At 35.2% G+C, this 16336-nt stretch overlaps 2 protein-coding genes and 1 non-coding gene across 8 annotated transcripts in view; 2 read left to right on the forward strand and 1 right to left on the reverse strand.

Moving 5' to 3' along the window:
- The window catches only part of SYCP2 (synaptonemal complex protein 2), a 72508-nt gene extending 68954 nt beyond the window's left edge, over positions 1-3554 (forward strand). The window contains exons 39-44 of the mRNA XM_025399420.1: positions 389-483; positions 578-677; positions 1012-1070; positions 1536-1614; positions 1743-1799; positions 2751-3554. Coding sequence (XP_025255205.1) covers positions 389-483; positions 578-677; positions 1012-1070; positions 1536-1614; positions 1743-1799; positions 2751-2828 — 468 coding nt within the window. The 3' untranslated portion in view covers positions 2829-3554. The remainder of the gene's footprint in view (positions 1-388; positions 484-577; positions 678-1011; positions 1071-1535; positions 1615-1742; positions 1800-2750) is intronic.
- Positions 3555-11634: 8080 nt separating this feature from the next.
- Positions 11635-11696, forward strand: LOC112633869. The gene has a single exon (XR_003121631.1). It is a non-coding gene; the product is annotated as a U7 small nuclear RNA (small nuclear RNA).
- A 3892-nt stretch (positions 11697-15588) lies between these two features.
- The window catches only part of PHACTR3 (phosphatase and actin regulator 3), a 269728-nt gene continuing 268980 nt past the window's right edge, over positions 15589-16336 (reverse strand). For all 6 annotated transcript variants that reach the window (XM_025400502.1, XM_025400501.1, XM_025400504.1 and 3 more), the window contains one exon: positions 15589-16176. In XM_025400502.1, the coding sequence (XP_025256287.1) occupies positions 16161-16176 (16 nt within the window). In that variant the 3' untranslated portion in view covers positions 15589-16160. The remainder of the gene's footprint in view (positions 16177-16336) is intronic.

Genomic DNA, 16336 nt, shown 5'->3' on the forward strand with positions numbered 1-16336 from the left:
ATTCAAATGTAGCTACAGACACATATTAGAATATATGTTTTTGTGAAAAAAATGGTTTTAAAAAATTCTGAGTGTGACTTTTAGGCTGTGTCTTTGAAGAGAATTATGACCATCAGCATTTTGATAAATACTGTAGAGTATGGTGTTCTTATGAAAACAGTTGAGGAGTAATTCAACCCTTAGTCAAAAACTTACTGATGGAGTTAAATAAGTTCACTCAGAGCAGTGTCTATTAACACTTCAGTTTAAATAACTGTGTTTTTAAATTTTTCACTTTTTCAAGTTCTTAGTAATTTACATTTCATGGAAAATGATTTGCTCTTACTGTAGTCTTCGTTATATTGTTATTTTGTAAAGATATTTTAAGTTTAAAATGAGTATTTTTCAGATCCGACATAAAATGTTGAGTTATTTTACTACGCAGTCTTGGAAAACAGCTCAACAACATCTGAGAACAATGAATCATCAAAGTCAGGACTCTAGGTCTGTAATACAAATCTGTTCTGAAAACTTTTGAATGCTACATATTCTGAATGCTACAGTTTTTAAAATTAATCTCATTTTGTTTCTGTAATAGGATTAAAAAACTTGATAAATTCCAATTCATTATCATAGAGGAGCTGGAGAATTTTGAAAAAGATTCACAGTCTTTAAAAGATTTGGAAAAGGAATTTGTGGTTTGTTACTTTTAAAAATTTTTAAATAAGTTTAATACCTTGTTTTTAAAGAGCTATACTTGGAAAAACTTTCTTTTTTGGGAGCACATCCTAAAGCTTTTTGTTCAGAAAATAATTTAGTTTTATCTTAGTTTTGAAGTACAAACTTAATCCTGAGAGATTTTACTTTCAATTTTATTTTAATTTGAAAGAGCGTGTGACATCTGGAATATTCTTAACATATAGCCATACTGTTTGTTTAAATTTGTAATAATAGACATAGAGTAATTCTACTGTTGGATTTTAATTTTTAATAATATTGAAGTTTAACTGGATTTTATACCTTACAATGTAGGACTTTTGGGAAAAGATATTTCAGAAGTTCAGTGTATATCAAAAAAGTGAACAACAGAGGTTAGTATGACATTCTTAATGACTATAATCTATGAAATTAGATTTTTAAATTAATTTCTATTGAAAACTTATGAGGGCCGGGCGCGGTGGCTCAAGCCTGTAATCCCAGCACTTTGGGAGGCCGAGACGGGCGGATCACGAGGTCAGGAGATCGAGACCATCCTGGCTAACACAGTGAAACCCCGTCTCTACTAAAAATACAAAAACTTAGCCGGGCGAGGTGGCAGGCGCCTGTAGTCCCAGCTACTCGGGAGGCTGAGGCAGGAGAATGGCGTGAACCCGGGAGGCGGAGCTTGCAGTGAGCTGAGATCCGGCCACTGCACTCCAGCCTGGGTGACAGAGCGAGACTCCGTCTCAAAAAAAAAAAAAAAAAAAAAAAAAGAAAACTTATGAATACTATATTATAGCACTCTAATTTGAATTATTGATAAATACAAAGTTAACTCTCATTATTTTACTTGTTAGGCTTCATCTTTTGAAAACTTCATTGGCTAAAAGTGTCTTCTGTACTACTGATAATGAAGAAACTATTTTTACATCTGAGGTATACATTTTATGCTTTTTATAGGTAACCTTTCTTGATTACAAAAAGAATTTGTTAATCTAACTTTGTCTTTGCTGTGAAAACTTTATGGTAAATTTCCTGGGTGAAATATATTTACTTTTTTACAGATGTGTTTGATGAAAGAAGATATGAAAGTGCTGCAAGACAGGCTTCTTAAGGACATGGTAAGTCAACTAAGTTTGAAAATGAAATAATCATACTTTAATGACTTTTGTTTTTGATTTTTTTTGTTTCTGCTTTTATGTCTTTTTCTTTTTGGGTTGAGAGAAGATAGTTTTAGCCCAATTACTTTTAGTTCTTTAAATAATGGGAGCATATTTATATGAAAGAATAGGAGTAATTTAAACAGGCCCTCCTAAGGAATAAAAGAGAATATCAATTTGCAAATTGAAAAATTAGCTGAAAGAATGACTTGTTTGCAGTTTCTAAACACTGTGTACTGCAGCAGGCCTCTGTCCTGCTCTGTCTTCTGAAGGAGAAAATATGGCAGAACAAAACTCCCAAAAAGTCTGTAGTTCAGTAGAAGAATTATTGTCTCTTTGGACAAGATGTCATTTACTTAGATTTGAGGATAAAATTAGTTTACTTTCCAATGGCCTAGCAGACCAGCAGCTGCATTCTGGGGTGGAACATGGACCTGGGAAGGGACTAAAGGTACTGCTTTAAGTGATAATGTCTTTGGAGTTTTCTCAAAGATGAAAGGCATTTTTAAGTACACTGATCTTTGTATACACAGTATATTAATGTACTTACAAATTGTGTTTTAATAGAACCTCAATATGCTGACATAGTACGGGATCAAGATGTTGTGGCTAAGCTAGTTTAGCTTCAAGCAAAAAAGAAACTACTTAACTAGGTTGATCTTTGTTGAAATTGTTTTCTAGACTTTTTATTTTACTCTCTTCCTTTAAAAATTGAATCTAAGTTTCATTAATTTGGGGCTTTAAAAGATTAGAGCCTTCTCTCAACTGATTGTCTCGAATATCAGTAATGATCACAGAATTCTGTAGATATCGAGATATAGATCTGTTAGAATGCAATATCTTCATGAAAGAAGTTGTTTTATAACAGCTTGAATTTTTTTCTAAGTGTGATTTTTTTTTTCTTGGCCATAGCTAGAAGAGGAGCTTCTTAATGTACGCAGAGAACTGATGTCAGTATTCATGTCTCATGAAAAAAATGTTAATGTGTGAAATCTAGTTTTTATCAACATATTTTATCTAATTATTCTTATCTGTGTATAACTGAGGAAATAAGAGTAGTCTTACAAAGAGAAAAATATACGTGTTACCCAAGCAAGTATACCCTTTATAGGAACCCTCAAAAAAAAAAAAAAAAAAAGTCTTTTAATGGATGAGAAAGACCCACTATAACATGACTCCAAGCCCAGAAGACTTCTGTCTATACACTATTATTTTTTAATTTTGGAGATGAAAGCTTCAAGAAACTTTTTGAGTTAATTATGCTCATAAAATGAGTTTAATTAAATTTTATTGTGTAAAATGTATTATTACATAAAATGTGTTTTTGAATCAATGCAGTTTGGGGATGAATATAATTAAAATGTTTAATAGCTTAGAATTCAACTAATAAAAATTTAGCCACACTTACAAGGGGGAGGAAGTCCCTAATTTAAAATGTATACCTGAGTGGTAGATCAGTACTTTCAGCACACTGTTGGAAACATTTATTTGGTTATGGCTCTGGCCTAAAAAAGCTACTACGTTGCCCAAATATGTTAATTCAATATAGAAGTCCTATTTCATAAGCAGGCTGTTTGACAAATACTTTTAATCTAGTAGTCATTGTAATATCTTGCTAGATTAATTTATAAAAATGAGTACACATTTGATTTGCTTTTAATGAAGTTGAAATAAAAGCTTATGTCACTTGAATAAATATAAATCATTATATTCCTATTTTGTGAACATTGGGTATCTGAAGAAGGATATTTATTTGATCCAAAGTGTAATACTAAGTAGCCTTACTATCCCTTGTCTACTTAATGGTAGCAGAGTATTATTCAAAAATAATACCAGTAATTAAATACAGTGGGAAACCTGGCCTCTTAAAACCCTCTCATTTTAGTCAGCTTTATGCAATTATTAGCATCAGCTAAGATTTATTGATAGGGCAGTGGGGTTGCTATTTTAAGAGAGAGACAGCTGTTATAATATTAAATACCACTCAGGACTTGCAAATCCATGTTGCCCTGTGAGACTAATTCCGTCATGTCTTATCACCCTGTTTACCTCATCGTCAGCCAAATTTCCAAGACTCCTAAATCATACCTCATACTTATTTCAATACTGTACTATATGTGTAATCCATCCCAGGTTCTTTATTCTTTCCAACTCTTCTAAAATCCTGTCATTACCAGCAATTGTGCCCCTTTAAATCTCAATTTCCAACATTCTTATCACTCCAGCCTATCTTTCCAACTTGCTTTGTATAGTAGTCTCAAGCTATTTATACCTTTTCCCTATGCCTGTTACCTTCTTGTCTGTCCTTCCTTCCTTACCCATTCTAGATGCCATAGTTCAAAATAATACTCTTGCCCTTTCTCTTCCTGTCAACCTTATCCACTAATTCTTAGCTGTCATTCTACCAATTGAACAGCACAGGAGAAAATAATACAATCAGGCTTTACATTTATGGCCACGTACTTCAAATTGGGTACTCAACAATCTTTGCTCTCTTTAATTGACTTTACCACATTTCCAGAGTACTATTGCATATAAATATCTCTTTCCTTGATTCTTTACCTTTGAGCTGATTGTCTCACCTCATTTTCTCATCTTTACCCTAAAATCTAACATGTTTCCTGCATCAATACCAGCATTTTGTGATTTCTCTTTCAGTCCAATAGCAAATTTGTTTATTTAAGAACAATCACCCTACTAGTGCTTTGAATCCCAGTATCTTTGATTTTCCTCTCCTGATTTTTACAGTCCGTGTTAATTAGATAAGTAAATAAATAGGCCTTCCATTGACATCAAGTTCTCCTGAAACCACTACCCTACCCATATAATTATCCATTCATTTTTACAGAGAACATATCAGAGTAATCTTCTCAGGTTACTATCTCAACTTCTTTGCTTCGTTTCCTCAATGCAGCTCTGCCCATACTATTTCATCAAAACTACTTTTATAATCAACAGTCATTTATGTTGCCAAATCTAATCTCTTTTTACTTAGCCTCTCAGTGGCATTTCACACTTAAAACCCTCTGTTGGCACGTATTTGCTACTCTTCTATGTCTTTTCCTTGGGTTCGTTCCTAGTCTTTCTTTTCCTCAGTCAGTGCTTTCACCTTCAGTAATTTCATCTAGTCCCATATAATAACTATTTCTGTGTTGATCTCAAATTTATAAAAGTTCTGACCTTCACTTTGGACATCAGAACATTATAAATACTGCTGTATTGATACTTCGAATAAGAATCTAAACTCTGAAAACAACTCGATTTGTCTCACTTACCATTCTTTCTCTTCATCAAAGAAAAAGTAAACTTTGTCTTCCTATCTCAATAAAATTACTTTTAACTACCCAACTATTCAAACCAAAACCTAACAAACAGTAAATTGATCAACAATTCCTATAGATTTTACTGCCAAAATATGACCCACATGTGAATACTTTCTGCCACTTCCACTGTCTCTGTGACAATGTCGATATCATTTCTCACATAGACAATTTCAACAGCCTCTTAAATGGCTTTTCAGCATTTATACTTTCCCATCCATACTTTTTTCACTTAGCAGCCAACATTGTCTTGCTAAAGCATAAATCATACCATGTCACTCCCTTACCTAAAACTCTCTAGTGACACACACTCTTAACCAGTGGGTCAAGGGACAACTCATAAGGGAAATTAGAAAATACTTTGGCAAATGAAAATGCAACATACCAAAACATGTGATCCGTTGAAAGCAGTGCTCAGAGGGATGTTTATAGCTGTAAGCACCTACAATAAACAGGAAGAAAGGTATCAAATCAATAACTTCATACCTTAAAGAACTAGAAAAATTTAAAGCTGTCAGAATCGATGAAATAATGAAGACTAAATCAGAGATAAACAGAATACAAAAACAACACAGAAAATCAATAAAAACAAAATTTGGTCCTCTGAAAAGATCCTGAAAATAAACCTTTAGCAGACTGACTAAGTTAAACAGAAGACTCAAATTACTAATATGAGAAATGAAAGTTAGGGACATGACCACTGAAATTTCAGAAATAAAAAGGATTCTAGGAGACTACTGTGAACAATTATATGCCAATAAATTAGTTAACCTAGATGACATCGATAAATTCCTAAAAACAAATTACCAACACTGACTCAAGAAGAAATAAAAATTATCAACAGACCAATAACATGTAAAGAGGTTGAATTAGTAATTGAAAACCTTCCAACAAAGAATTCTATAATTTAAATAATGCCAGTTCTTTTTTTTTTTTTTTTTTTTTTTTTTAGAGACAGAGTCTCACTCTGTCACCCAAACTGAAATATGGTGGTCTGATCTTAGCTCACTGTAACCTCAAACTCCTGGGCTCAAGTGATCTTCCTGCCTCAGCCTCCTAAGTAAGCTTAGGACTCTAGGAATGTGCCACTATGCTCAGCTATTTAATATTTTGTAGAGAATGGGGTCTTGCTGTGTGTATCCTATGCTGGCCTTGAACTCCTGGCCTCAAGCAGTCCTCCTGCTTTGGCTTCCCAACTGGAATTACAGGTATGAGTCACCATGCCCTGCCCAGTCCTTCTTAAATTCTTTCAGAAAACAGAAGAGGAGAGGACATTCCAAACTCATTTTATGAGGCCACTATCACCTTGTAATATCAAACCATACAATGGTGTCATTACACAAATATTCTCTATGAATATGGATGCATAAACCCTCAACAAACCAAATCTAGCTGCACATTAAAAGCATTCCATACCATGACCAAATGGATTTATCCCAACCAAGCATGGGTGGCTCAACATATGAAGATGAATGTAATATACCATATCAATAGAATGAGAGACGAAAAAGAAACATTCTTATTGGAACTGATGCACAAAAAGCATTTGACAAAATCCAATACCCTTTTATAATAACACTCAAAAAACTGGAAATAGAAGAGAAATGCCAAAACGTGATAGAGTATGAATGAAAACCATATAGCTTACATAATACTCAATGGGGAAAGACTAAAAGCCCCCCTGCCCTACCGAGACCAGGAACAAGACAGGGATGCCTGCTTTCACTGCTTGTATTCAATATTGTACTAGAAGTTCTAGCTAGATCTAGAAATTATGCAAGAAAAAGAAAAAGATATCCAAGTGGAAATGGGAGAAACTAAACTATTTCTTCTCACAGGTGATTTGATCTTATGTATAAGAAATCCTACAGAATCAAGAAAATCATTAGAAGCTAATACAAATTCAGCAAAGTTGCAAGATACAAGGTCAACAGAAAAATCAGTTGTATTTCTATATAATAGAAATTAACAATACAAAAGTGAAATTAAGAAAACAATGTCCTTTATAGTAGCATCAAAAAGATTAAAATTCTTAGGAATAAATTTAACCAAGGGGAGGTATAAGACTGAAAACTACAAACATGGTTGCAAGAAATTAAAGATGGCCTAAATAAGTGGAAAGGTAATCCATGGTCATGGAGTGGAAGATTTGATATGTTAAAATGGCAATACTCCCTGAAGTAGACTACAGATTTAATACAATCCATATCAAACTCCTAATGGCCTTCTTGCAGAAATGGAAAAGCTAACCCTAAAAATCATATGAAAATGGAAGAGACCCAGCATAACCAAAAAAATTAAATGAATAAAGTTAGAGAACTCATACTTCCCAAATTCAAAATTTATGACAAACCTACATTATTGAAATCATGTGGTAGTAGCATAATGATAGACATGTAGACCAACAGAATGTAATCGTGTGTCTAGAAATAAATCCACCCATCTATGGTCACCTGAGTTTCATCAAGGGTATAAGACCATTCCATGGGGGAAAGTATAGTTTCTTAAATTGTTCTGGGACAGTTGGATAAACACATGCAATATAATGAGGATGGAACCCTACTTCATATCATATACAAAAATTAATGGCTTGGAGACCTAAATGTAAGAGCTAAAACTCTGAAACTCAGGAAAAAATGCAGGAGTCAATCTTGATGACCTTGGATCTTGCAGTGCATTCTTAAATATGATAGATATAAGCAATGGAAGAAACATTAGATAAATTGGACTGCAGCACAATTCAAAACTTTTGTGCATCAAAGGACACTCCCCAAAAGTGGAAAGACACCCTACAGAATGGGAGAAAATATTTGCAAATATCTTTGAGAGTCTACTATTCAAAATATATAAAGAAGTGTTACAACCAAACAACAAAACACAACCCAAATACAAATGGCCAAAGGACTTGAATAAGCATTTCTTCAGAGAAGACCTACAAATGGCCAGTAAGCACATAGAAAGATACTCAGCATGATTAGTCATTAGGGAATGTAAATCAACACCATAATGAAATGCCACTTTATCCCCACTTGGATACCTAGAATCAAAAAAAACCAATAAATGTTGGTGGGGATGTGGAGAAATTGGAACTTTTGGACATTTCTAGGGCAATGTAAAAGAATGCAGCCACAGTGGAAAACAGTTTGGTTAGTTCCTCAAAAAGTTAAACATAAGAGTTACCATATGACCCAGCAATTCTATTAGGTATATGCCGAAATGAATTTGTATTAGTCTGCTTTTGCATTGCTGTAAAATACCTGATACAGCATAATTTATACATAATAGATGCTTAATTGGCTTGTAGTTCTGCAGGCTTTATGGGAAGCATGGTGCTGACATCTGCTTACCTTCAAGGGAGGCCTCACAGAGCTTATGGGGGAAAGTGAAGAGGAGGCAGGCATGTTATATGGTGAAAGCAAGAGAAGAGAGACAAGGAGAGAGGAGGAGGTGCCTCATACTTTTAATGACCGGATCTCATGAGAGCTCACTCACTATTTTGAAGATGCATCAAGCAATGAGGGATCAGCCCCTACCACCCAAACACCTCCCACCAGGCCCTACCTCCCACATTGGGGATGATAATTCAACATGAGATTTGGTGGGATCAAATATTCAAACTACATCATTCTACTTCTGGCCCCTCCCAAATCTCATATCCGTCTCACGTTGTAATATACAACCATGCCTTCCCAAGAGTTGCCCAAAGTCTTAATTCATTCCAGCATCAACTCAAAAGTACCAGGTCCAAAGTCTCATCTGAGACAAGGCAAATAAATCCCTTCCCCCCATGAGCCTGTAACATCAAAGGCAAGTTATTTACTTCCAAGATACAATGAGAGTATAGGCATTGGGTAAATACTACCATTCCAAAAGGGAGAAATCAGCCAAAAGAAAGGGGCAACAGGCACCATGCAAGTCCCAAACCTAGCAGGGTAGTCATTAAATCTTAAAGCTCTAAAATAATTCTTAACTCCATGTCCCACTTCTCATACATCTTCTGAAATCTAGATGGAGGGTACCAAGCCTCATTCACTCGTGCACTCTGTGTACCTGTAGGCTTAACACCATGTGGAAACCACCAAGGTTTATGGTGACTTGTGCTCTCCAGAGTGGTGGCATAAGCAGTATCTGGGGCCCTTTGAGCTGAGGCTGGAGCTGGAGGCAGGGATGTAAGGAACAGTGTCCTGAGGCTGCACAGGACAGTGGGTCCTGGGCCTGGCCCACACACCATTCTTCCGTCCTAGGCCTCTGGGCCCCTGGTGGTAGGGGCTGCAATGAAAGTTCTCTGAAATGTCTTCGAGGCCTTTTCCCCATTGTCTTGATAGTAGCACTTGGTTCCCTTTTAGTTATGCCAGTATCTCTAGTAAGTGGTTGCTCCACAGCCTGCTTGAATTCCTCTTCCAAAATAGCTTTTTCTTTCTCTGCCACACAGCCAGGCTGCGAATTTTCAAAACTTTTACTCTCCATTTTCTGTTTAAATATAATTTCCAATGTTGAGTCATTTCTTTGTCCCATACGGGAACATAGGCTGTTAGAAGCAGCCACGTCATTTCTTGAACACTTTGCTGCTTAGAAATTTCTTCAACCAGATACCTTAGGTCGTCATTCTCAAGCCCAAACTTCCGCAGATCCCTAGGGCAAGAACAGAATGCATCCAAGTTCTTCGCTAAGGCATAACCTGTGACCTCTGCTCCAGTTCTTTGTAAGTTCCTGTTCCTCGTTTCCATCTGAGACCTCTTCAGCCGAGACTTCACTGTCCATATCACTATAAGCATTGTGGTAGCAACCACTTAACCAGTCTCTAAGAAGCTGTAAGCTTTCCCTTATCTTTATTTTTCTGAGCGCTGTTCACTCTTCTAATCTCTTAACTAGTTCCAAACCTTCCACGTTTTCAGGTAGCTTTATAGCAATGTCCCACTCCTCCGTATCAACTTTCTGTATTAGTCCATTCTTACATTGATATAAAGAAATATCTGAGACTGGGTAATTTATAAATAAGAGAGATTTAATTGGCTCACAGTTCTGCAGGCTTTACAGGAAGCAAGGTGCTGGCACCTGCTTGGCTTCTAGGGAGGCTTCAGGAAGCTTACAGTCATGGTGGAAGGTAAAGAGGAAGCAGGTAAGTCACATGGCAAAAGCAGGAGCAAGCGAGAGAGTGAGTTGCAGGGGCAGGTGCCACACAGTTTTAAATGACCAGATCTTGTGAGAACTCACTATTGTGAAGGCAGCACTAAACCATGAGGGATCCACTCCCATGACCCAGACAAATCCTACCAGGCCCCACCTCCAGCATTGGGTATTACAATTCAACATGAGATTTGGGCAGGGATAAATATCTAAAATATAGCAGAATTGAAAACAGATTGAACAAACACTTGGATGAGAATGTTCACAATACTATTCACAATAATCAAAAGGTGGAAACAACACAAATGGCTGTCAACTGATGATGAATAAACAAAATGTGGTATATATCCATACAGTGGAATATTATTCAGCTATAAAAGGAAAGGAGTATATATTCATGCTACAATGTGGATGAACCTCAAAAACATTCTAAGTGAAAGAACGAGACACACAAGGTCATATATTTTAGGATTTCATTTATATGAAATGCCCAGAACAGGCAAATCCACAGGGAAAGAAAGCAGATTAGTGGTTGCCAGGGGATGAGGGAAAGGAAGAATGGGGAGTGACTGCTTAAAAGTTATGTCGTGATGAAATGTTTTGGAACTAGATAGAGGTGATGTGGTAGTTACATAACATTGTGAAGGTACTAAATGCCACAGAATTATACTACTTTAAATACCTTATTTTATTAATCTGCATTTCATCTAGTTATTAAAACTTATTAAAACCCATCCTTTCTATCAAGGCCTAGAAGGCCCCACATGAGCTGACCTCTGCCTCTCTCTACCCTTATTTTTCACTCCTTTCCCCCTTGTTGAGTATGCCTCAAGCATTACTTGAACAATCTTACTTTTTTCTAAATCTTTGGTTTTGAGATTCCATTTTCCTGGGAACTCTTGCTGTTTTTCACATGTCCATTTAAGTGGTAATTATTTAGAGAGCACTTCCCTCACCATCCAATTAATGTTACTATTTCTATCATATAGCAGTTTTTGGTATCTGAAATTTATTTCTGCCTTCCCTCCACAAACTCCACTCCTGTAAATTCTGTGGGGGTAGGAAACTTGTATGTCTTATTCATCACAATTTTCAGAACTTAGAAGAGTGTCTGGAAAAGTAGGCTTAAAACAATGTGAATGAACAAACTAATGAATATGGCAGTTTTAAGTAGGAATTTACTAAGTTCAAAGAGAACTAATGTGTCTGCTAAAATTTTTAAGTCCTTTATGGTGTCAGCATTTTCATTGTAATTGAAAAAGTATTAACCAGCCATTTGAACATCTATTATGAGATATGCACTGAGCTCAGGTCTAGATACAGAAATGAGTAATAAATGAACCCTTCCATGGTGTTACAGCTCTTTTAGAATATGTCTAGCAGGTTTTTCAGTTTTCACCAGAACGCCCAACTCAAAACAGAGATGAACTCCCTACTTAAAAATGAGGATATATGTGCTTTTGAAGTCATGCAGAATCATACTTATTTCCATTTCATTGGACCCTTAGAGGAATCATATAGGCAAATCAAATATACATAGACTTCATTGTTAAGACAATGTATTTGTAATGGTTAGCTTTAGTTTTTCTATTTAAAATAAATAAAGGTGCATGAAGATATTCTGAATTGACATCTACAGGAGAACAACATTTTAGGAATACAGATGTGTTGAGTGAGAGTAATATGTTATACGATCTTGAATTTTAGATAATATACTTTTAGCTTATACTGTGATAGCAACAATTTTAAATAAAAGGAACTTGGAGGAGTGGAAGTCACATTAATGAAACACTTGGCTTTAATAACGATGAGGCTTTATTTACCTACTTTGATGTACGTTTTGTACCAGTAAAACACAAAGACAATTGGGTTTATAATGAGTGTTGAAATTTGGAATAGATTTGAAGTTAAAAGGGTTTAAGCTTATTTAAAAACAATTTAGCTATTTGACTACTATGTAATTCATTTCTAAAATGTTCTATTATATGTTTATTTAAATTTTTAAAGTTCAGAGCAAGATCTAGCAAAGTTTGTCCTGAAGGGCTATACAGAAAATGTTGTAGGCTTTGTGGGCCAGAAGGCAAATTTCAGAGTATCATGTTAGTGCTTATTATAATCATTTCAATTGTAACCATTTAAATATATAAAAACCATTCTTAGCTTACTGGCTACTAAAAGGGCAGTGGTGGGGGGGCGAGTGGGGCTGGCTAGATTTGGTCTGTGGGCTGTAGTTTGCAGACTTCAAGTTCAGAAGGGAAATCTTATAGATCAGAACTCTGTTCTTTTAAAATTTTTCCTTAGTTTATCTTACTGTTTCACAGAAATAGTAATTTAAATCAATTTTGCATAGCAGAGGCTAATGAGTATATTAATTTAGCTAAAATTATTGCTCTATTTTAAACATATTAAAAATAAATGATCATGGTAGCTAATGACTTAAATTTCTTACCTGGATTGTAATCTAACACCCTGGTGTAGGTTTACTGCGTGTCCTCAACCAAATAGAGCTGTAAAGTGGTAACTGTCCCAGAAGTACACATGGAAAAGGACATGGAAGAGAAGAAATTTTACATTAGTATAGCTAGGCAGAAACCTAAATACTAAACTGTAGCTACAGCCATTACTGTAGTGATCTCATTGCCACCAAATTGTAGTATCATGGATGGCCAACACCAACTTAAAAGGCCAGTAGATCCTTTAAATGAATAATAGATGGAGTGGTTTTCATATAGCATTTAATTCAACATGAAATTTGTAGTCTACAGTGACAAATTCTGCCAACTCTGAGCTCAGTGCTTAGTGTGGAGCTTCACAGTTGCTGGGGTTCTTTAACCATTCTGTTATCACCTATTAACAGTTAAACCAGATACAGTTAGTGTATAAGTTTCTTATCTAATTAAAACTTAAAGTATGGAAGAACCATATATGCTATGAATAAACAAGTAGAATTTTGAGCAAAATACCAGCAAATAGTATCAACAAACAAATCTAACTTGGAATGTAAATATTGAAGCAAGATGATAGGTGGTTCTGGAGATGTGCCTTCTGCCACATCAGGTGTCACCATTATAATTAAGAAGTAGGCTGTCTGGAAAGCAGAGAATGGACTGGTGGTGTAGACCAGTCTTTTAGGGAACACACCTGAACTGTAGTAATATATTCAGTATATGTATTTTTGAGAAGGGATAATAAACTGCATTTAGAAAGGAATAATACACATATATAACATGTTTGCAACTTGAAACATTAAATTATTGCCATATGTAGCATATATCCAGATTTCTTTCCTCCCATTGCTTATTAAGAAAACTGAATTTTTAGAATTTCCCCATTTATATATTTAAGATTTACAGTTGAGATTAAAAACTTTGAAAAGGTTTTTAAAATTTTTATTACTTTAAAAATACTGCTCTATTTTCATAGAACTATGGAACTGCTAACCAGTACTTTGTTGTTCATTCTAACATTTTTTGAATACGAACTAGTAGTATGTTCCTAGTATCATCACTGTAAATAAATTTGCAGATAAATAAGCAAATGGGATTTATAGAAATCTACTGTTTGAAAATAATATATTCAGTTTCATATGTTCATTTGCTTACAAATATCTTAGATGTTTTCATATGAAAAATGGAGAAAAAGGTCTCTGGAAAAAACTAGACAAATGGGTATTGGAAGCAGATAGTAATAGCAGTTTTAATAGTACAGCTAGGATTTTGCATTTCTGAGCTTGAGTTTGTTGAAGGACTGTAGATACACAGCTAAAAACTTTGACTTTACTTCCAATGTATAATAAAATGTAGGCCTGTAATTACCATATCTTTCCACAAGGTGGATATTTTGATGTTAGGTTCCCCCCCACCCCCCGCCCCCACCACCTTTTCAATTGTCAGAAAATTACTTAGGTGATATGATTTAAAATCTCTTTATTTTTATATTTTTTGAGACAGGGTCTTGCTCTGTTGTCCCAGTTGGGGTGCGGTGGGGGCCAAGGTGGTTTCTAAACAGTAGCACCTTTTCCTTCTCTTTGTTTCTTAGTAAGTATATTAATATTTCTATGTGAGGGAAATTGAAATCTTAGTTTTACATAATTTGGGCTCCCATTAATATTTTAAATTGAATATTAAATACAGAGAGCTTCTAATATGTTGCTTAAAATAGAAAAAAGGTAAAGTTTTTGGTAGTTGGTTGGCTACAAATAATGGGTTATGAACAACATAATATGTGTGTGTGTATATATATATAATATATATACATCTTAAATCCTTTAAATTTAACTGACTTCTAATTAGAAAGGATTTAGATACATTTCACAGATGAAGAAATTGAGGCTCAGAGAAGTCAGCTGATTCACAGAAGGTTACAGAGCAACTAAGAGGTAGAGCTGGAATTTTTCTACCATAACAATTTATTTAAAAAAAAAAACTATAATTCAATGAATAGTGTGTTTTGCTAGTCTCTAGGACTGATCATAAGTCACTTTGGACAAAGTGCTAACATAAAGACTCAGTAGTTTCTGTGGGCATCGGACCCAGTAGCAGTCTTAAGTAGAAAAGGAAAGATAGTGGAAGTCAATGAGGTAGCATGTGTGGCAAGAAGGCACAGAGGACACTCAGTTGCTCCAGGTGCTACCTTATAACCCTATCATCAGTAGCTAACATTTATTGGATTCCCAGAATGTCCTCAGCACTTTAGTTACTTTCTCTTATTTAGATACTACAGCAATGTTGTGTGCGAGAGATACGACCATCCTATAGAGAAAATAAGTAACTTGCTGAATAGCACAGAGCTTGGATTTGTGCACAAGTTCTGCAAGCTCTGAAAGTCATGCTCCAAGTTACTGTGCTTCCTGCCTCACCAGTATACCAGGAGGGAAGGCTCATCTCTGTAAGGACACTTATTTGAAAGCCAATTAAAAATATTTTTCAGGGAACATTTATTGTTTGTTTCCCCCTTTGTGCCGGGGTAAATTTCCTTTCTTTATAATCTCTCCTTCATCTAAAACTTTGTCTAACAAACAACGTTTGCAGAGGTGAGCTTAAAAATACTCTTAAAGAGGGATACTTTTCATTTTGATAGAAGTTTTCCACAAATTATTGCTTATTTCTTGGTTAAATGCACTCATTTTGATTTTCTAAGGCACAAACCACATATATAAACAAAATTTACCAAACACATAGAAAGTTGGAATTCTCATTCATGTGTTTGGATTCTGATGGCTCAAAAGTAAAAATTGACTTGTTTCACAGATCCCTGTTCTAAAGTACCACTCATCCCAACCCCAAGAAAATGTAAAGCCTGGGTTAATTTCCTGCAATAAGTAGTCATTTAATTAAAGAACAAAATTAACAGGAATCAAAATGTTGCAGCTGTATTTTTTGTTAGACATTATATAAAAAAGGAAAAGTATAATACAGTAAATCATTTTGTATAACATGAACTTAAAGAGTTTTCAAATTAATAATGATCAGGATAAAAATGTCTTTTAAACATAATACTGAATGACATTGTCACATGTCCCTCATGTCAGAGGCCTGGGAGTGGTGAGCCTGCACATGCACGTTGCCCGTCCTCCATTACACTGCAGAACTGTAAAACAAGGTTGAAAGGCAAACAACAGTTTTCTTCTGATAGAGTTATGTTGGGTCTTAACTGACCCCAACAGTTCACACTCCTCAGACACCAAAGAAGGAAGTGTGTCCTCTGGTTACTCCTCTTGCAGGTAAGTGTGGTCAAGATTGCACCTGTGTGTGTGATCCTGCTCTTCTCACAAACACAGCAGGTAGTCTTGAGCTGAACTTCAGGAAAGTTCCCTGATGAATGTTCAGTGTTGGTATCAAAAAATTAAACACAAATTCTTCTCAGAAGAAAATCTCTATGGCCTGTGGAATCTAGATATTATAAAAAAGACAAAGAATTTAAGGTTATACATTTCTAGCAGTTAAAATAGCCAAAAACCTTCTACAAAGTTTTTGCTGCTATTTGCTACAAGGTTAAATTTGCTGCTATTAAAAAGCTTCTCAGAAGTCCCATATGTAATACATAAGGATG

This window comes from Theropithecus gelada, chromosome 10 (genome assembly GCF_003255815.1).
Source record: "Theropithecus gelada isolate Dixy chromosome 10, Tgel_1.0, whole genome shotgun sequence".
NCBI lineage: Eukaryota > Metazoa > Chordata > Mammalia > Primates > Cercopithecidae > Theropithecus > Theropithecus gelada.